At 52.0% G+C, this 21,052-nt stretch overlaps 1 protein-coding gene across 1 annotated transcript in view; it reads right to left on the minus strand.

Annotated features, from left to right (window-relative positions):
* Nucleotides 1-434: 434 nt before the first annotated feature.
* The window catches only part of NPLOC4 (NPL4 homolog, ubiquitin recognition factor), a 31,023-nt gene continuing 10,405 nt past the window's right edge, over nt 435-21,052 (minus strand). The window contains exons 8-17 of the mRNA XM_052807465.1: nt 20,453-20,632; nt 18,855-18,941; nt 17,155-17,226; nt 16,318-16,444; nt 14,182-14,342; nt 6,954-7,025; nt 5,007-5,102; nt 3,828-3,944; nt 2,694-2,796; nt 435-2,291 (exon numbers count right to left, since the gene is read on the minus strand). Coding sequence (XP_052663425.1) covers nt 2,134-2,291; nt 2,694-2,796; nt 3,828-3,944; nt 5,007-5,102; nt 6,954-7,025; nt 14,182-14,342; nt 16,318-16,444; nt 17,155-17,226; nt 18,855-18,941; nt 20,453-20,632 — 1,173 coding nt within the window. The 3' untranslated portion in view covers nt 435-2,133. The remainder of the gene's footprint in view (nt 2,292-2,693; nt 2,797-3,827; nt 3,945-5,006; nt 5,103-6,953; nt 7,026-14,181; nt 14,343-16,317; nt 16,445-17,154; nt 17,227-18,854; nt 18,942-20,452; nt 20,633-21,052) is intronic.

A 21,052-nucleotide genomic window follows, 5' to 3' on the forward strand; every position in this document is an offset into this window, starting at 1 on the left:
GGTCCGGGGCACCGCGTCCCCAACAGCCCCGGGACGGGGACCCCGAGGCTGGGTGGCCGTGGGGCGTCGTGTCCCCGAGGGCCAGGCTGGGCACGTGGGTCCCGGTGTCACCGGAGCCCCTTCTGCCTCCTACCTGCGCTGAGGACCCCGCCGGCGTGGACGAGGCAGCTGCTCACCGGGCTCGGTTCCCCCGGCTCTGGCTCCGCACGGCTCCTGCCTTCCCTTTTCAACCCGCTGGTCTGGCGCGGGGCCCGGCCGCACGCGGCTCCGGCGCTGATTGCAAACAGACCGCCCGGCTGCGGCAGAGCCGCGGGCAGGGGACGGGGTGCCGACCGTCCGGTGATGGGGCACGGCGTTCCCCCGGTCCCGCCGGGAGAGAGCGGAGTGTCGCAGCCCCTAGGCGGGTAACAGAGCGCAGGAGGCATGGCGCTGGCTCTTGTTTCAGGTGCTTTTATTCAACGTTACTCGCAGACCCTGCACCTGGGTCAGTCCAGTCCAGGTACCGCACACCGCTGCAACCCCAAACACCAACAAACCGAGGGAAAAAGCAAACCGCAGCCCGCCAGGCCCGTGGCAGGGGCTGGGCGGCCGCTCCGCTAACGCTGGTGGGACGAAGGCCTTCGGCGGAGCCTGGGCAAGCGCTCGCCGGCAGCAGCGAGGGGCGGGGGAGGCCGTCAGGCTCGGGAATGCCGGGGGTCTCTGCCACGCTGCCTGCCCCGAGAAGGCAGGGGCAATGCCATCCTGGCGCAGGATGGGGCCTCACGCCCTCCCTCCTACGATGAGGGCATGGGGCAGCGCTGGAACCGGTGCCCCAGGGATTTAACGGAGGCCCAAACCCGCAGCGCCAGGGCAGGGGGTCAGAGGCCCTGCAAGGGGAGGGCCGAGCCCCCAGGACACCCCAAATATCTGCCTGCCCCCTCCCCAGCCCCACCAGTGCCTGGCCCTCAGCACCCTGGCACAGGGCAGCCCCCAGCTGGGGTCTAAAGGGGAAAGAGAGCAGCAAGAGCCCGGCCTGACCCTCAGCTCCGGCCCCGCACTGGGGAGGATGCGCTCAGAAGGGATGCCGGCACAGGGGAAGGTGCCAGCTGCGGGGTCCGTCTCCCTCGCCGAGCCACGGTATGCGGGAGGCGAGGCGGGTGCCCGAGTTATGTGGTTCCCCCCGCACGGCCTCGCTCCGGAGGAGGGGACGAGCCGCTGCCCAAGGCGCTTTGCACCTTCCCCGGGAGCTGAACCGCTCTCTGCGGGGTGAGGTGGCACACGAGCTGGTGGGGGGAACGGGACAGCCCTCCCGCAGCCCCCCGGCAGTGAATCGACAGGACACAGGGGTTCACCCAGCCGGCAGCCGCGCTAGCCCCAGCACGCACAGCCGGGTGCCGAAACATCTCTGCCGCACGAGAGGGAGCGAGCGCGGCTCGGTCCTGTGCGTGCCGTGGGAGCGGTGCCAAGCCGAGAGTTGGCACATGCCCACCCCTTGCCCGGTGCCAAGCGGCGCGGGGGGGGGGCAGTCCTGCTCCGGGAGCACAGCCAGCGCACAGGGCCCAGCCTGGCAGAGCTGCCGTCTGGCCCAGCGCTGTTAACAGTCGTCTGCTCGCTCTTGCCTCGGCCGTTTAGTGCGAAAGCTGTCGGTACCTGGGCACCCAAGGCTGGCGGCAGCCACCCACGCGGGCAGGGAAAGGGGAGCAAAGCTGCGGGCAGGGAGATGCCAAAGCCTCCCCGTCACCCCTGCTACGCTGGAAGGCTGCTTCGGGCAGGCAAGCAGGCAGGGAGGGAGGTGTCCCAGCTGGCCACAGAGCCCCCAGTGCTCACCCAGGAACAGGCTAGGACAGCAGCTGGGGGTGGTGGGGAGACAGCCCAGCCCCACTGGGCGAAGGCTGAGGTTAAGCGTTGGTTTTCCAGGCCTGGGACCGGTGTCAGGATAAAGCCAGGGCGCCCGGCTCCTGCTGCGACTATGGGGCTGCCCCTGAAAGGGAGCGAGTAGCAGCTGGGGAGGGCTGGAGCCACCCCCTGCCCGGCTCTGCACCCCGGGGGGGGGCTGATGGGGGGAAGCAGAAGGGAGGACGGGGAAGGGACAAGCACCACTCCTGCTGTTCGGGGGTTTGCTCTGTATTGGAGTCTGCCGCTGCGCTGGCATGGCTAGGTCCGGGGCAGGCTGCACATCTCGCAGTGGTCCGTGCCCGGCTGGTTCATGAAGGTGCAGTGCTGGCAGGCCCACATGGCCGCCGACACGGCGTGTGTCGAGCCGCCCATGGCACCGTACTCCTGTAGTCCTGAGATCTGGACACCGACTGTGCCTGCGAGAGAAAGAGCCCAGTCAGAGCAGGGGGAAAGCGCTGGGAACAGGCAGGTCCCCTGCCTAAACCCAGAGCAAGTTTCCCATCCCAACCCAGGCGAGAACCTCCCTGCCGAAACGCTGCCCTCGGCCCCAAGGCTAGCACCCGGTGGAGGCTCCCAGGTGGTGGCAGACCTCAGCACCCCACAGCTGAGCACTGCTGATCCCGCGGTGCAGCCCCAAAGCCCAGCCCTGCTCCCCGCTCGGTGCAGCGGGGACTGCTCGGGATCAAGGAACAGCTTTCCTCCCACCCGACCCTCCAACAGCCTCCACGATGGCTTGAGAGCAGCACTGCGCAGCCGCCGGCTGGCTCGGCCCAGCCCTGGCCCAAGGGACCCCCTCCCAGAGGGATCCCCTTTCTTACTGCAGAGCTGCTCAATGGTGGCCCACTGCTCTGATTTTTTCCAGGTCTGTGCGAGCTCCTCGTTCTTGGTCCTCACAGCTTCCAGCAACAAGCTGATGCTGTCCTGGAATTCGTAAGAGGGAAATCAGTGCTGGACTCTCCTCCGGCACCTAGGCTGGGGCTGTGACCAGGGAAATGCCTCCCTGCCCTCCTCCACCAGCCACAGCAAGACAGAACTGTGAGTCTGAGCTGCTGCCCCTTTGAGGTGAGGTTCTCGGGCAAGGAGCAAGACGCAGTTTGTCCCTTCTGCTCTCCCCAGCATTCAGACATACCCCCAGAACCCAAACACTTCCCTTTCCTCTGCGTGGAGGAGGTTATCCCCTAACCAGGCTGCAGTCAACCACCACACTCCCCGGTGCAGGAAAGTGTGCCGGCGCTGCGGGCTGAGCCGGACTCCCAGGGGTGCAAACCCGCTGTGCCGGAGCGTGCCAGCACCCGTCCCTGGCCACGCACACAGCGCCGGCCTGATCTCCAGCTGCCCAGGGTCAGCCTGGCTGCCCCGCACATGCGCAGTCCTCGGCACCCTTGAAGCCTCTGGCAAACATGTGGCCCTTTTCGCTGGTGTGCTGCTTACACCGGGAAGGTCCGGCAGTGGAGATGTGAACCGGGGTCCTGGGCATCCGCCAAGCTCCCGGTGCCCAGCCAAGAGTGGCAGAGCTGCACAGCCAGGAAGTTGTTGGCCTCACCGAGATTTGGGGGCTCTGATCTTGTTATCATTACAACAGGAATTTCTGATTCTGAGATATTTTTTAAAAATGTTTCCAGCTCTCAGAGCCGCAGCCAAGTTGGCTCTGTCTGGTCTGTGACCGTGCTAACAACCACCACCCCCTCACTGCTCTGAGCGGCATGTTGAGACTATTGGTCTACTCGGGGGCTTCGGTTTGACTTTTTAAACCTTCTACCAGCAGCTCAGCCTGGAAGAAGAGGCATTGGGCCAGCTGCATGGCCTGCCTGCACAGGCACCCAGCCGGGGGGACGTGCCTGGGGGTGGCAGGCTGGGTCGGTCACCTCCACGCATGTAGGTGACATGCCAGGAAGAGCTCAGGGCCCTGGGGACTGCGACACTGACATGACCCTTTCCTCCCCATTACGTACCCGCAGAGGCATGACCTCGTTCGTGACCAGGAAGAGGAGCAGATGGAAATCGGAAATGATGTCTAGGAAAATGGAGGAAGTATTTTGGGACAGGTACGTGGCCAAGCTGTGGAAGTCCTAGAGAGAGGGGAAAGTAATAAAGAGAAGTCACTTCTCCCCCATGTGGTAACTTTATTTTCTATTTGAATCCACTAACAAACACTATAACATTCTTGTCTCTTCTGGGCATTGGCGGCAATGTGCAGAGACCCTCCCGAAATCAGATCCCAGGCTGGCTCACTGAGTTGCAGCTAACTCCAGAGAACCTCCAGAGAAAAGGATCTTTGGGTCTGCACTAGCTCTCCTATCTGAGCTCCTGAACAACCCCAGCACATAGAGAGCGGATCTCAGACCCAAAAGATGCTGAACAGAGGCCAGTCAGCTCAGCTCAAAGCCCAGTCCCTAAGGAAAAGAGGCAGCTGAGGACAAAGCAGCCCCTTCTTCCCCATCCTCTCCTCTTCCTCTGCTCTTGAACCCAGAACGTCCTCAGAAATGAGGACCAAAGCTGGCGCTGAAGAGCCGACCTCTCCCACTCTGCCCACAGAGCCACAACGGGCAGAGACCCCTTTCCTGTGATGACTTCTGGAGCGAAGCCTTTGACATCTTTGGCACAGCCTCCTTAGAGAAACAAGCTGTTGCTGCTTTAAAGCAACTCGAGCCTTCTGTGTGCTGGCAACACCCAGCAAGTGCCTCGAGCTGTCCAGCAGCTGCCTCTGCTCAATGCTATGGGCCTCTTACAGTAAATGGCCTCTGCGCTTGAAAAATCTGTTCAGAAAGAGAAGTCAGTGCTCTCGGAGCTGGAGCAAGAGACCCTAGTCTGGGAGAAGTGGGTCCCGTACTGTCACTGTGGGGCTGGAGCCCCCTGACCTCTTTGGTGCTGTCTGGGAGGCATCAGCCCTGGCACAGAGCGAGGAGCCCTGGTCCCCATCACCGAGCAGGCGGGGAGCAAGGCGTCCAGCTGGCTGATTGGGATGCAGACGCTGCTCCGTGCAGGAAGGTGTTTGGCAAGCACTGGACTGAACCGCAACGGGGTGATTTAAGGGCACAATTGCAGCCGTCCCTTTGCAGATATTAGTAAGGGCAAGGGAGACAAACGACCTACCTGTATTAAACACAGCTTTGTTATGAATCACTCCTTACCTGAGTTTCTCCCAGCACATCGCGGTTCTCGATGGGGAATGGATTTTGAGAAATAGAAAAAGTGTAGACTGGATCCTTGGGGAAAGTTGTAGTAATCTAAAAATCCAAGAAAGGATGATCAGAGCGCTGACAGCAGGAGAGGCAAGTGGGATACAGGAAGCAAGGCTCCTGAGAGGTGACAGCAGCCACAGCTACACATTAGAGCTCAGGCAGGAAGACAGCAAGGCAATTACAGCAGGGATCTTCTGATGGCTTTTAACATTTAAAGTAATATTCCAATCAGCACACCCCTTAACTCCTGGCAATCATTTCTAACGAAGCTGGAGGGAGATGTACCGAGCTCAGCCCTGACAAGAGCACAGCACGATGCCGTGGAGAGCATCCTTCTCTGCAAAGGTCACCAGGACCCAGCAGCTCCCAGCACAGCTCTGCCTCATGCCAGGCGGCTGCTGCTGCTGCTGGGGGTGTCACCTTAACACCAAGGGGTGGCAGGGGAGAGCGTGGCCCCTCTGTCTGGCCACGGGGTAGCCAGGGGACCGTGCTGCTCTGTTCGGGCTGGAACGGGTGCCAGGAAAACACCTTTGCACTTCACTGAACAGAGTCACCCCACGCTCTGGGTGCACTCACCCTGCCTCCTCCTTGCACCCTGTGCCAAAGGGATGGGGAACAGGGTAATGCAACATTGCGCCCACGTTACTGAGCTCACAAGCCAGTGTTTGGGCCAGCTTCTGACATTTAAACCAGTCCCGATTCTGGGGGCTTTAAAGCTTTGGTGTCAGTTACTGACTGCTGGGCCGTGTTGGTGAGGCCCTTTGTAAGCAGAGATGCAGAAATACCTGCCAGGACAGTATTAACTGGAATAATGCCTTTGGTTTTTTTTTTGGTTTTTTTTTTTTTAAAAGAGACAAAACAAGATGCTTCAGAAATGCAGCTTTCCAGACTGCTCCTAAATGCATGTTCCATCAATCTGTTTTCATCTTAATTACACCCCAGGTAGCCCGGAAACAGATGCCTTTACTACTTGAGTAATAAATATGCTCCAGTGCTGCCGACTGGCATGGGGTGTCCAAGGGCTCCACACAATGGGCCCGTTGTTCTGGACACGACATTTCTCTGTGCAAGTCACACGTCCCAGTGTCAGCCCGAGTGTCTCTCTGATAAGCCATACACACAGCAGCTAATAAACGGGGAAGAAGGACGAGCCAGTGGAAGACTCCCGGCTGCCAGCTTCCCTGCGCCCGCGGGACACTGCCTGTGCCAGGGGCAGCTGGATCAGACCAGTTGCTCCGGGTGGATTTAATCGTTATTGGCACCACCTCTAACTCCAGCAATATCATCTGTCATCCAAATTATTTGCTTTCCTGCCTTCCACACCGTAACAGTTTCCTTTCAAGCCAAAGGGCAGAGCCGTGCCCCAGTGCCTGGCAGCGCTCGCTCGCAGGCAGGCAGCAGCTCTGCTCCAGCCAAGCTGTGCTGTAGTGTGAACTCCCTCCCCCAAGAAAAGGCATTTCTGTACAACCAACCTGGTCTGCTGAGTCACTAAAAGGAGATGGATTCTTAATTGCTGCTAAGAGACAGACAACTGGAGCTTTCTAATTAGCTCCACGTAAGGTAGCGCCCGGCACACGTATCCGTGGGGCTGGCTGCTTTCCCTGCTGCGTGGCTACGTGCCAGTTTGGAGCCGTGATAAGGCACCAGGCAGTGCCTTCCCAGGAAGCAATTGTGTTCCCTGGCACCACATCGATCCCGAGGAGCACTGCAACTACCCCAGAGTGCACTGCCTCCTGCACCCCTGTGCTAGAAATGCCTGGCAGCAGAGGGAAAAGGAGAAAGAAAGAAAATCTCTCTGATGAATCACCTCCAATGTGAATTTTAGAGGTGGGTTAAGAACTTCACTCCGCCCTGACCTTCCCCTGCTGAAAGCAAACAAGTGCAATGAATACTTACATCTATGATTAGGTACTCAACCGGGAGCGGGCGAGCCAGCTGTGTGATCTCGTTGCCAAACTTGTCTATGTCCTGAAAAAAGAAGAGTCTAATTATTCCTCACCATGGAAGTCGTGTGAAGCCTAAGGGATCCTGCCCTGGAGACGCCCACACAGGACCCCAGGGATCCTTAGCTCTGGCAGATCACTGAGGGTGTGGAAAACCTGCTCGTATGTGCCTGGGTGCTGCGGAGCTGCCCAATTCCCTGCAGCTCTTCAGGGCTAGGGATCTCTATAAGTCGGTAAGCTGGGACCTCTGTTTCCTCGTGAGCTAAGGGAGTGCGTGGTCACGAACCACCTTGATCTTGTTTGTCTCAGTCATCATCACCGGAGAGGTGCCTAGCATTATCTAAGAAGTGTAAATCCCATTTAAGGAGCAGTACTGTCTTAAAAGGGAGGGACAGTACCACATCTGCTTTCTCAGCCAAGGCAAACCTGACTTTCTGCAAAACCAGCCACGAGTCTCTCATCCAACTCTTGCTTGGGAATTGGAAATCCAGGCACTTTCTCATACACAGACCTGAAGAGCCAGCATATCACAATGCATAAACTTGTTTTGCTTTGCCAGACGAATTGAACATAAAGTTTAATTATGGAGAAAAACGGCCAGCATATGTTCATTAATCATAAAATGACAATTAGACGTGATTTATGTCAAACATGCTGAGTTCAAACACAGCTTCAGAAATAAATTCATGAGAACTGACACTTTTCATTAAAGATTCTGTAAGAGGGGGTTGTATTTTCTACCTAAATCATCACTTAACATGTTATAAATCATTCACTGAGCCCCATATAAATCATACACCCATAATTTCCAATCAGGGACCCTACATTAAAGTTTACGTTTACTGAGCTCTCAGGAGTCCCAGTGGCTGGAGGCAGACCCAGAGCCGCCGCACAGTGGCGGAGCCGTCATCCCAACACCTCGGTGGCTTTGGGGGACCCCGGCGAGAGGCCGTGACCCCCACTCCTCCAGCAGGTCTCCTGCGGGGTTTTGAGCAGCATTCCTTGGGCCGAGCCAGCGAGCACCGTGCATCAGAATGAGCTGCCCACGGCTGACACCCTCCTCTCCCGAGCCGTATTTTCTCCCGGAGTACGCCACTCCCCCGCTATCAGCATTTCTTGGTTACGCTAGTATTTACACAGCACAAATATGCGGTGCGGCAGCCAGCACCTCGCTCTCACGCTCTGCTCTCCCGGTACACCCAGAAGGACATCGCCCAAGCAGGCTCTGGCACGCTGCTCCCCTCCAGGCAACAGCCCCCCTTCCTGAGCCCCCTCCCCAAGCATCCTCTGTCCCTAGGAACAGTTCCCTTTGTAAAAAATCTAGCTTCCAGTCTTTGAAGCTCCTTTTAAAAGCAATTCCGATAAGGATCTTTTCTCCTTGAACATGACAGGTTGCTGGCCCTGTGGTTATTTCAGCAACAAGCCTGGTGGCTCGTGGCCTCAGATCTCTCTGGCTCTGACAGGAGCAGGAGGAGACGTGGAGCCTTTTCAGGGAGATCACAGGACCTGAAAGCTAACCTGCCTCTAGATCTCGGTGATACCGCAAGAGTGAGGAATCAAATCCAATCAGACCGAATCAGCTTCCCAAACACAATCCTGTCCCTGCAAGAAAGAACCTGCAACAACTCACACATAATTAGCCCATCTGGAATTCATTTTCAAATCTAATTAAGTTCTAATATGCAGAAACATTTTTCCAGCACCTGTTCGCTTTAATCTCCGCCTCTGGGGATTTCCATGTTAAATGCCTTCTTTTTAATGTCATGCTGCTGAGGCCTTCAAGACATGCACTAGACTGTTACTACCAAACTGGAACCTTGCTCCCCGAGTCGAGGACATGTCCCAACCCTCCCCCTCCCCAGAGAGAAAAGCCCCCCCTCCAGTGCCAGCACTCTTCTCCAACCCCCATGCACCATTTTATTAGGCAATTAAGTTTTAAAGGCCTTAACAAATGTCAAGCTGAGAGAATTGCTGGGAGAAAGACATCTTCATCCTGAACTCGGCAGTTGCTGGGGCCCCAGCAGCGCCTCTTGACACATTATTGCTGCAGCCCCAGAGCCTGAGACCCCCAAAGCCATGAATGCCCAGTGGCAACCGCTCCAAAGGGAGGCCAAGAAGGGGTTAACGAAGGTGCAAGTATTTGGCTCCAGGACAAATATCAAGCAGCAAGGCCTGGAGGATCTGGACAATGAATCATCCCGAAGACAGAAGCAAACTGGAGATTGCATCAGGCGCTGCGATTAGAGCCTTTCAAAACACTGTTTGCAGGCAGAAGCTGCGAACGGACGAGGTCAAACAGGGAAAAGGATGGGTGCACCCGCAGGGACCGCGGCCGGCCGCTTCGCACACCTCTGCAGCACTGCAGGATGGCTGCAGCGGGAAAGGCTTCTGGGTGGCCTTGGGATTTTCGATCGAGGGTGAGGGAAGCAGCCAAGCGAGGAGCCCGGGCAGCTGTCAGCCAGGAGGGAGGCTCCAGCTCCATGTCCCAGGGCTGGACAGCCGTTAGCATCCCATGCTGTTAGTCTTCCCCATGGGTTCACTCTGCCGAAGGTACCGTGGAGCTGAGCAGCTGTCTGTCCTTTCTGTGTGTTAATAAAGCCCAGCCTTGCTCTTCCCTCTGCTGATTTCCAAGGGCTTTACTGGGCAGTCCTACCCCCTTGCACAGATAGAGCAGCTGACGCGCAGAAATGAAGCGACTTTTCTAAGAGCAAGCGATAGGTCAGTGAGAGTTGAAACCCTTCTCAGGAGACTCCTCATGAGCTAATCAAGCATCCTCCTCCCCAGAGCAGCTGGGACATTTAAGGCTAAGAAGGCTTTTCCAGTCCAACACGAACCGTTGGTAGGAGGCCAGCCAGGGGAAGTCCTTCGCTGTTAGTGAAAACTCCCTGCAAAAGCCTCCACGCAGCCTGGCTATCATGTCTTCCCTGGGAAGAGGATTTCAAAGCAAATGGGTGGAAGCAAAGCGTGCCACGCAGGGCACAACCTGGCTCAGAGGTCCCGTTTGGCTCTAATAAAAGCAGTGCCCTGGCTTTTATTTAACAGATGACAAGCCAAGGCTCAGACACTGTCTCAGCCGTTGTAAATGCACAAAGCACGTGCAGGACTCTACGAGGGCAAAGGGCTCTTTCACAACACTGGTGCCATTGTAAAGGGCTTTCGTCTTACACCATCCCAAAGAAACTCTGGGGGAATGTTACAGGCAGCTGTAAAACACAATTCATTGCAAGGTTGACATCTTCATGTTTACACTAAGCTGACACAAATACCTGTGATAAGAGACAAAGCCAGCCAGTCCCAAAATCCAATTATTCAATTGTTTCAAAGGGTCCGTAAAACACAGCAACCTCCTTTCCCTATTCGGTGTACGGTCGAGACACTCATGAAGTTAACGGTGGAGCAGAGCATGCAGGTGTGCGGGGAGCAGAGTTAGGCAACGCTGCAGCACTGCAAAGTTACGGGCTCGGCAAACTGACCACAGGGAGCTGGGAGCAGGTGGACAGCAAGCACAGGGTGCAGGCAGCCCAACGGGAAGGATCACACCCAGCTGGGGCACTGGGCACCATTTGCAAGCAACTTCAGCTCTGAATAATGAACCCACGGTTTGGAAGGTACATTCTTAGTGAAATCAAAATCAATACGGTTATTTTCTAGAACCAGACGGACAAAGGAGACTGCTCGAGGGCAGAAGACAGGGAACGGAAAATGGCCCATATGTAATGTTCAGATGGGCTCTCCCTCATCCAGCAGAGAAACAGGGTGAAGTGACCATTGCAACTTCGTCACCTTTACTCACAAAGAGAGCGGTTACCCCGACTTGTGTGGCTGTGTCTTGACAAGAGCGACTCCTTCATGAGTTTCGTTGCATCGAACTCGCCAAGAAGCATGTGCCGGTTGTGCAACATTCAAATTGGAAACAGCGCTGCGCTGTGACGCTTCACAGACAACCCAGGAGGCCAAGGGGGATGTTTTCTTCCTTTGGCTAATCTTACCTGGGGAGGCATCTCGGAGAAAAGTAACTTGTACTCATGGTCCCCAAAGCCCTCAACTTTCACACTAGAGCAGAACTCTAGCCTTCACGAGCCAGGAAAGCAACGGCCGCGTGTAGAAAGCGCATACTGCCAATTCCACTGGGGTGGTTCCTCTAAGCAGCAGGGCTAGTGGCCAACATAAAGAGAATGGTAAAGAAATACAGAAATCACAAGGCTAGAGGCTTAGGAAAAACGCCTCGCCTCCTGAGGCAGGACAACACTGGTGCCATCAGTTTTCCTATTTCCATGGAAGAAAAGCCCATCTATGCTAACACACCATCGAGGTGAGTCACGTTCAGGCAGGAACAGCTGCAGCCCCAGGGGACGCGGTGGCCCCCTGCTCCCACTCCACAAACACAAAACGTGGTGCAAACCGTGGAAAAACAGCTCGCTGACCAAAGACAGCCGTTCCTCTCCTTCCAGGCACCTCTTCGCCTGTGCAGTAAAGTCTCTGAAGCTGCAGCTCTCCTGCCTGCAGTGCGGGTTCTTCTTGCGCCTGCAGCATTACCAATCCAGACGCATTTCCTAACAGTCATTGCTGAAGTAACAACACCTACTGCGAGCAGAGGTACAAGATGTCTTCTTCGAACAACGTGACTGTAGCACAGTTGTTGGCTTACACTTTGCTACAGATGAGAACAGCAGCACCTTTTCCTATTCGCAAAGCCGAAGGTGAATCTACTGCATTACCCTGCTGTAGACAGATACGAGAGTTCAATAGATTTTGCCTTGCATCTGGATGCATAGCTGTTCTATAAATACATCCACACTACACAAACATTGGCCTTCTGGTTCTCATCCAATTAGAATAAATTTGTATGGCTCCTTTCATCCTAAAGGGCTTTTCAAATGAATACTTGCGTATTACATAGAAATATATATATGGACTTTTCTCTCTACCAGTGATAGCTTCTCAGTCCAAGACAAAATGTAGCAACTACTCAAAAGTGCAGCTTTCTGCCCAAAGCTAGTTGGCAGGGCAGCACACAGGGGAACCCCCACATCAAGGCCTGGGAACAAAGCTGCTCAGCTCCTGCAAAGGGGGAGCAGGGCGCTGCACCATGAAGCAGCTGTCCTCTGCTACGAGGCCAAGCACTGGACTCCTGCTCCTCATACTGTATTTAACCAATGCTTTGACACCATTGTTGTCACCAACCCAGTAACTATGAGGTAGTGTCTCTGACCTCAAGCCTTGCACATTTAATGAGACCCCAAAGGTTTTCAAAGCCAGAAGTGACTAAGCTTTCCGTTGATTTAAGAACATTCCAAAAAAATTAAGAGATCCTACAGCCAAACACGTTTAAGGCTGAAGGACAATTACACCCACCAGAGCGGTCCTCAAGCCTTCCTTGAGCACATCATGAAAAAGGCAATTACGGATAGAAGTTATAAAACATATGAAATAAGCTTCAGCCTGACCCAGTGAATCAGTGGTTCATGGAAATTTCCACAGAAGGCTGGAGCCATCAGTTAGCATTTTGTTTATCTCCCTGCTTCAGATTACGAATGGGAGTGAAGACCTTATGGGAACACCCACTGGCTTCCTGCTACTCCAAACACCCAGGGTGGCCCACATGTGGGACACAGACCTACGGGACCTCCTGCAAGGCTGCACCCTGACTGTGGCACAGCACGGGCTCCTCTGGAGCAGGACCACAGCACGCCAGGAGATGATCTCATCTTTGCATTCAGGGCCAACCCTTGCACAATCGAGCTCCACTGTATCTAAATCGGACCTGGCTTATCAGCTCCTAAGAGCAAGCTGTCTGTGTGCTAAGGAAAAAGGCACGGATTCCATCTACCTTTCCTCTCAAGCACTGAATTTAGCCAAGAGATGTTCCTCATTTTCAGGTGGTTTCAAGACAAGCCAGCAGTTCAGCAGTTCAGTTAAGGGGTGGAGGGGGAAGGTGGAGTCTCACAGGCCAATTCACCCAGGCCAGCATTTCCCAGTCCCAGGTTCAGGGCATACAAGAGCATTTGGACCAGCTCCATTTCTGTCGCTGGTGCACAATACGCTCATTTCTGTCGTCCCAAATGACGGTAGCTTTGCTTATCCTATGCTCCTTAACAGACGGCTTTAATACAGGCGGCAGGAGTGCTGCAGGCTGAGCGGGCTGTGTATATCAGACAGACAAGAATGAGATAACTAACTTGGGTGATGGATGGCTAATTAGTTGGCAAGCAGTGCCATTAATTAATTCCTCTGGCTTGCTCACGGGGCACCAACATACACACGTTTGAGAAGCAGTGCTATTAGCCTCCGCAGAGATCCTGTCCCCAAGTTTCTAACTCGGCCCTGCAGATACAGGGGGCCTGAAGATCTCCAGAAACAACTGTCAAGGGAATAATGACAGTCCATTCATCAAGCTGTACCGAAAACTGCAGCAGAAAAGTTACCAGCAGTGCTCTTGCACGACGCTTCACATAAGAGTATTTTGGATCCGCTCTGGATGCACATATCCCCGCTGCTCCTCAGTACCAGTTTTTGGAGCTTACTGTCTGACCCAAGAACAGGACCTGGGCACAGGCAGTAACCCCAATACTCGGGGGGAAAGCCAGGGACACACTCTGGTCCTGCCCTTGCTCTGAAAGCCTTTGCACCTTCCTTTTCTTACAGAGAAGCATGCACAGGGCTGTCTCTCCTCTTGCTGCATGAATTATGCTATCTTTTGTTGCATCCGCTGCGCAGTTGGTGCCTGTAAGCATGTCATACACAAGCGAATCCCTGGCACCGCATAAGGAACCCATCGTTTTCACCGCACCATTTGTGCTAGCACACATCATACGGCTGTGCAGTGGAGGAAGCTGAACTCAGCTGGGGATTAAAATCAACAGAGAAGCATGGCAAATACTGCCAACAAATACGGAAGAGGTGAATTCAGAGCACTTGCTACGGGCTCTCGGTGGATCACTGCAGACCTCATTTAGAAGCTGGACAGCCAATGGCTACTGCTGCACCGGAAACCATAACAGCACATTTATGAGGGGGAAATGGAGCTTATGCAATTACTTTGCAGACATGTGGTGAACGGTTACTACTGAAAATAGTTCAGACCTCAAAGACATCCTTTCCTGAGCTGGCCATACTGATTTCCAGACACGCGGCAGAGCTGTTTTTGCAGCTCCCCCCAACCCCCAGCACACAGCCCTTACCTTATAGAACACATCAGGCACATACTGCTCACTGCTGGACTCCTTGGCATAGCCCAGCTCTGGTGCATCTCGGCAGGGCAGCAAACACTCATCTCGAACCAGTGCCATGCACTGATTCGAGACCTGGTACCCCTCAAAGTGGACCTGGTTGTCGGGACCACCTGAAAGAGAAGAGGCTGGTTAAAAATCCCACATGAGCTTGATTTGCCCAGTGTAACTCAGAGAGGCATGACTCAACGAGCAACATCAAACACGACGGTCTTGCTAACAGCAAAGAATGGTGAGAAGAAAACGCTGGTGCTGCTGCATGGGAAGTACTTCTGGGAAGGATCCCCTCTAAGCTCTACATCTATTTAGTAACACATATTTTCACAGCTAGCCTAACAGGACAGACCCCTGGTGTGACAGCAAGAATGCTTTGCCAGGAGCTTAGAGGAGGTGAAGCTGCTCTTTCAGAAGGCTCCTGATAGCATCACCATCCCACTACCCTGCAGGTATCTTCTCTCTTTCGAAACAAAAACCAGGCACACAGCTCCTGTGAGCCTGTTTCATTTCCAAGGAACCATGAGCTGCAGTTTCAGGGTTGGTTGGTCATCTAGTAATGTTAGGCATAAGAAGAAAAAGTGTTTTCTCAGCCTGTAATGGATGGCTTGGTGGAAATCTGACATGGAAAGTGGAAATTAAGACCCTGGCTCACTGATAGATCACATGCTTGGCGCTTTAATTTGGATAATGTAAGCAACATCGAGTCATATGTCATTAGAATACAACTGGAAAGAGAAGATACAGACAGATGGTAGGAAGACGTTACTATTTCCAAACCTAGGAATTCAGGAGGGGATAGGAATTAATCCATGTAGAGGATTTAAAGGCAAAGTTGATGCAAACTACTCAGATATATTTATACGGCACAAAAGGAAGGAATCAAGTGTTTAAATAGAAACCTGATGGGCTGATTTAACAGAAGAGAATGAAATTATCTGGAACAGAAAAGAGGAAATATTCGTTTTCTACCCTTTGATCTCTAACCTCAATCACTCACTGCTCCAGAACAAACACTCCTAGAAATTAAACATAGACCAAGACACGGGGAAGGCCTGAACAAAACTAGCCATCATTTTCTCAGTTTCTGTTTAAAAAACCAGAAATAAATAAAAAAAAGAGTGAGCGAGATACACATCTATCTTTAATGAAAGATGGATGCGTTTAGCAGTCTGGAATGTACAGGCAGCTGTCCGATTGCACAGGCCTGTTAACTGAAAGAGCATTTTCACTGAAAAAGGCTCTGGGAACACTTACAAAACCTGGGCTCAGAGGAGGCAATATAATATCACACTTTCAGTTTTTACACTGGATGCTATTTGGAAGTCACGCGTTTTTTGTATTGTGTTAAATAGACCCAGAATCCAGCGTATCTGCTCCAGGGAAATTTTAAATGAATACATGTGTCATCCCATGGAGAACAGCAGATTGAACTTCTAACACTACAACTCTCCCAGCACATGCCAACATCTCCCCTCACAGCCCGGGCAGCGCAGACTATTCCACATTGCCTCTTGAGACTCGCTGTGAAAATGGCTATAATCAGAGGTGACAAAGCAAAGCATTTTGCAGGCTTCTCTGTTTTATTCAGGCAAACAAAAAATGTTTCCATGCACGGAAGAGCACAGCATCCTACGTAAGGGTTTCCCTGACAGCGACACAAGGGAGATAAAGGTCCCTCCTTTATGCTGAACCAGCCAGAGTAACTTTCAGGATCCGGACTGCCGTGGTTCTGCACTGCCGCTTTCAGGCAACAGAACTTGGAGCTTAAAGATTTGAAACAGAAAAGTGAGCAATAGTTATTTCCCTGGCTGCAGGCAAAAAAATGCTTTCTGGATCAGAGAGGTAGATGTGGCAGGTCTGAGCCTCAATTAAGTTTCCTGTAGGGGACAGGGCAAATAATTGTAGAGAAGATAGCACAAAGAATGAAAAAGTAGTTTACTTGATAGAGCAAGGCAAACCCCTTCTTAAATAGGACAAATGGGGACCAGGACATCTGATGACTTCTGGCAGAACTGCATATTCTTCTCCTATTAACAAGAGATAATTCACGTGTAACCCAGAGAGCTGGGGCAAGCCGAGGCCAGTTTATACCTGTAGCCACAACTGTGACAAACTTGGATCCAAAATGACCATCTGGAGAAAGGCGACAGATGTTGGGCTGCTGGTTCTGGAAGTTTCCAGCTGTGATGCACTCTTCTGCACTTAGATAGTACGTGTCCTGAGGGAAGAGCAGAAATGTGTATAAAAAGGACAACGCAATGTAGCCTAGACCTATTTCCCTGGTCTGCAGCCAAAGAAAACTACCAACACCCTAGTAAAACATGCTTTCGTAGAAAGTTGCTGCAGAGACTGAGAAAAGAATGCGACATGTCAGGTCCCCAGCCCTGAGCCTGGCTCTCACCAGAAGGACTGTCCCACCTCTTGTTCTACCCACCTTTACACACCTTTTTTTTTTAAAAGGGTTTCATTTTCCAAATAGGGCTATCATTGATTTTAGAATTACAGGAAGCTGAGAAGGTCAAAGTTTGAGCCATGTATATCTCACAAAGCCCAGCCCACAGGAACATCCTTTGACTGAGTCACTTTTGCTCACTGAGTTTGCACCTCACACTACCCCAACTCCCTCCACTCTACTAAATTTTCTTAAACCACAAGCACCATTTTCTTAAAGTAAAGTGGGTGAAGGGCTGCAGGCAGCTTTGCGTACTATCTAAACAGCTTCAAACCCCTAACAGTGCTCTTCAAGCTCAAGCTCCTTTTCCTTCAGAAGCTTCTGAAAAACCCCATTTCACAAGAATTCCAGTCTCAGCATCATCTCCAGCCCTGTGCTGCCCTGGCTCAGTACTCTGCTTGGCACAGTCAGCGTTTATGCTATTACACAAACCCTCAGTACCAGCAGCTGTAATTAGCTGCACACTTGAATCTCACCTTGTTTCTGCTGTATCGAACAGTCCCTTTCCGTGTGTCTTCAGAGACCAGATCAGTAAATATCCAGCCAACCTATAAAGAAGTGTTATGAAGAAAGTTGCTTTAAGGAAAAAAGGAAAAAAAAAAAAACAAACCCCCAAACCAAACCAGAAGAGAGCTTATACATTTTCTCCTAGCAGGACAAGATGTTCTTGGCTTCTCGCACGGCCCTGCTGTATGCTGCCTGAAGGAAATGGCTCTCCCAGCTGTGCCGGGCTCATTTGAATCCGATTTCCAGGAGCAGCATGCCAGCTGGCTGGCCGGGGGCACCTGCAGCTTTATGTTTCACTATGGAATATTTTTTCATGGAAAGATCTGGAGGCTGCAAGAGGCCTCTCAGCCGCTACCTCCTCCCACCCACAGCAAAAAGCATTTCCTATTGAGCATTCAGAGCAAAGCAGCATCGGGAGCGCCAGCAGATGACAAAGCAGCTCACATGATCTCATTTTGAAGCTCGCAGTCACTAGTTAAGATAAAGCTCATATGTTCCCACTGGAGTATGATTCATTCCAAATCAGTCTGCTCAGATCCAAAAAACACATTCCTGCTTTTTGCATTGTTTGCACATCGGAGTATAGATGCATACACACACACCGCTGCGTGAACCCTTCTACACACATGTGCTAAAAACAGCTCCGATCAGCCCCCTCGTGACCAGCTCCCACAGCGTTAACCCTTCAGAGGAAGAACTGCTGATTCAGATTCCTAGCAGAGCTCAGACAGACAAAAATCTGCAACCAGCAGCAAGTTACGTGTTAAGTCATATTGATTAAAAATATCTGATGTGAGAAGCAGAGGAAAAGCATGGAAATAAATAACACACACAGAAGCTTTGCTTCAGACACTGGCAAAAGGCTAAAGATCTTATCTTCAGAGAACAAAAGACCTCACCACAGATGTTTACAGTCTACTGTACTGAGTCTTTTCTGATTTGTGTTTTCTTTAGCAAGTCAAATCTTGTTTGTGTACATCTCATTCCTGGCATTCACACGATACCAGAAGATTTCCCAAACCGGAAAATATCAGTACAGGTTTGAGAGGTGTCAGCAAACCAGCAGATCCCAACACCCATACGTCCTGAAGGGATGACTGACAGGCTGCAGGCATGAGGGGAACAGAGGACTGAGGCTCAGCTGCTGGGGGACCTGCACCTCTAAACCAACGTACAGATTAACTCACCGCAGCCTGCCTCAGCAGCATCAAGAGATGGGACCCCACAGAGGAGAATAAAAAAAAAAAAGCAGGAGCCTCGGCTCCTGGAAGTGGAGCACAGATCCTGTCAAAAGGAAGAACAAACTCGGAAGGCAACTCCAGCTACATCTGTGCCAAATTAGCACTCACCGGGGAGATGCTACCAGGAATGGCTCCTATTTGCGGAGAAATAAAGGGAAAATTGTGTTTCTGCTTCTTTGCTACTCCCTTTGATGTCATTCATGACAGAGGACTGCTGACTTCAGCTGCACAGCCCTGCTAGATGCTTGTGCTCAGGAAAATGCTCTCATTTTGTTTTTTCATACCTAAAAGCATAAGAGCTACCGACACTTAAGCTAGATTTCAGATGTGCCCAAACAGTCTTGAATAACCCCGTGGAGCTGAAGAGAACTGCCGACGACTTTCTTCATTGCCAAACAAAGACGCATGAGATCCAACAACATCCTAACCTTTCTCAGTCCAAGCTTTGCAGCAATCTCATCCACAACCTCAGCTTTTGGATCTTCCAGGATCTCCAGGCTGTTTTGTGTACCAATCTGCAGCAAAGAAAAACTTGTTAGTAAGACAGAACAGGAAAAAACATAGTACGCTTAGCCATTGTCAGTAATGAGGCAGAGGATGGAAGCAGAGGTCTAGGTTTCCCCTTCAGCGTTACCACTGACTGGTTTCACCCCAGAGACCTCCTCTACTCACAGACCCATCCTATTAGTTAGCTAAGTTTATGTCAGGGTTTATGAATGAAAGACTCAACATTTACAAACAGGCCATTGCTGTTTCCGAGCATGTTGGAAAAGGCAAGAGATTATATAATTTTTCCAAAGCTCTGTGTTCAACCTGCCAGTTTTGTACCGCCGTTTCGTTTGTTTGAATCTTTGAGCAGCAGAGAGGCAGAAATCCAGTGAATCCAAGAGCCCACGCCCAGGCCTTCCCCCCCGCACTCTGGAGAACACGACTCCATCTGGGTGCGTTTCAGATGCAAGCTTTCTCGTGTGGCGAGATGCCGTGTCAAGAAGCACAGCAGAGACTGCTTGCCAGGAGAGCAAAAGCTTCCTTGCTTTTACCGTGCACAACTAGAAGCATATGAACTTCCAAAGCAGGGGCTTAATCAGCGATACTGAAACAATAGAGGGAAGAACTTATAAAAGGCTTGCAATTCTGCTCTCACACACGTACACTCCCAAAGATCCATTTTTCTTTTTCCACTGACAAATCTGTTGCATTTTACTCTAGCAACACTGCAGAAATCATCAAGAGGAAGAAAACATATCACCCACCATGACATGTTTGTATACATAGCATCTGCACTTAGAAAAGTGACTTTGGTCAGTGGTGAAGAAGCCAGTAGGCAAACTCAACTTCGAGCCGAGCCTTGTGTCGTGGGCGGAGTGGCTTTTCGCATTTGCCACCTCCCTTTCCAGCTCTCTGATGCTGAATTCAGCTTTTGGGTTCCCCGGGAAGCCAGACTTGGCGGGACCTGCTCTGGCTGTGGCCTCCCCGGAGGACTCGGCGGTGCAGAGCGCGGTGCTGCGCGGTGCCGTGCACCATCTAGCGGGGACTCCGGCTGCTCCGAGGCATCAAATCTCAACCTCGGCCTCTCGACCAAGGCAGCAGACTTTATTTTTGCCTAATTAAGCTGCTTACGTTTTCCCAGAGAGCTGATAAGAAATTGAAGCAAGGGCCACAACATTTTTAACTAGTACAGAATTCGTTTTCAGGCTGTTCTGTACCATGACCTTGGAAATCCCCTAATCAAGGAAACATGAACAAGGAAATCTACTATTATGAAGTCTCTCTAGCTTTAAATCATCTGAGCATGCAGTAATGTAAAAGAAAGTGTAAAAATAACAAAAAGCAAATCTGGGCTTTAAAATTCTTTCAGTGGCAATAACTGACAGTGACATTAAAGACATAAATCACAACATCTTTTTCATGGGACCGTTTTCCTTATGGAGCTGCAGTCGGTGAGGTTTCCCAAACAAAAAAGTGTTTCCGTGTTCTCCAATTACCTTTACGAGTCAACACTGACACCACGGCACCCAGCTTTTACCTGTGGGGGTTCATAGATAGCAGCAACCTCCGCCCGGATCCCCAGAGGGATGTCTTTGTGCTCTGTGTACCGGCCATATAGATACCCAAGGTGTTGATTTCCTGTCTTCCGCCAGAAGTCTAGGAAGCGATCTGCAATTGTGTGGTTCTCAAACATGATGTTGTCAACATGCCTGTATTTCTGTTTGACAAAGTTCAAGTGTCAGGCCATCCTTGACTAGGTCCATTTACTTTGCCTATTGTCAATACCTTCCCAATTGCCTAGGACGCACACAACCCCTTACAGCTGAATCCTGCCAAAGCAGGGACAGGGAAAGCCAGCTGGCTCCCTCCCTCTCCCCTCTGCTGCCTTCAGCACCGCTCTCCTACCCAGCAAGCAGAACTCACTACGGGCTGGAGTGTAGGAAAGCACTGAGCAGCCCCAGCACCCTATTAGCTTGGCTTCTTTACTAGGGCCCTTACCCCAAGAGCCTTTGCAACTAAAAAAAGACAGTGAAATTTAAGAGGAAACAAGAAGAAACAGTGGGTGGCCTTTTGGATCCCCTGAGGAAAAGAAGTGGAGATTCATCGCTAGTGGTGCTAGCTCAGATGTCCTCCACGT

Source organism: Harpia harpyja, chromosome 14, assembly GCF_026419915.1.
Source record: "Harpia harpyja isolate bHarHar1 chromosome 14, bHarHar1 primary haplotype, whole genome shotgun sequence".
Classification (NCBI taxonomy): domain Eukaryota; kingdom Metazoa; phylum Chordata; class Aves; order Accipitriformes; family Accipitridae; genus Harpia; species Harpia harpyja.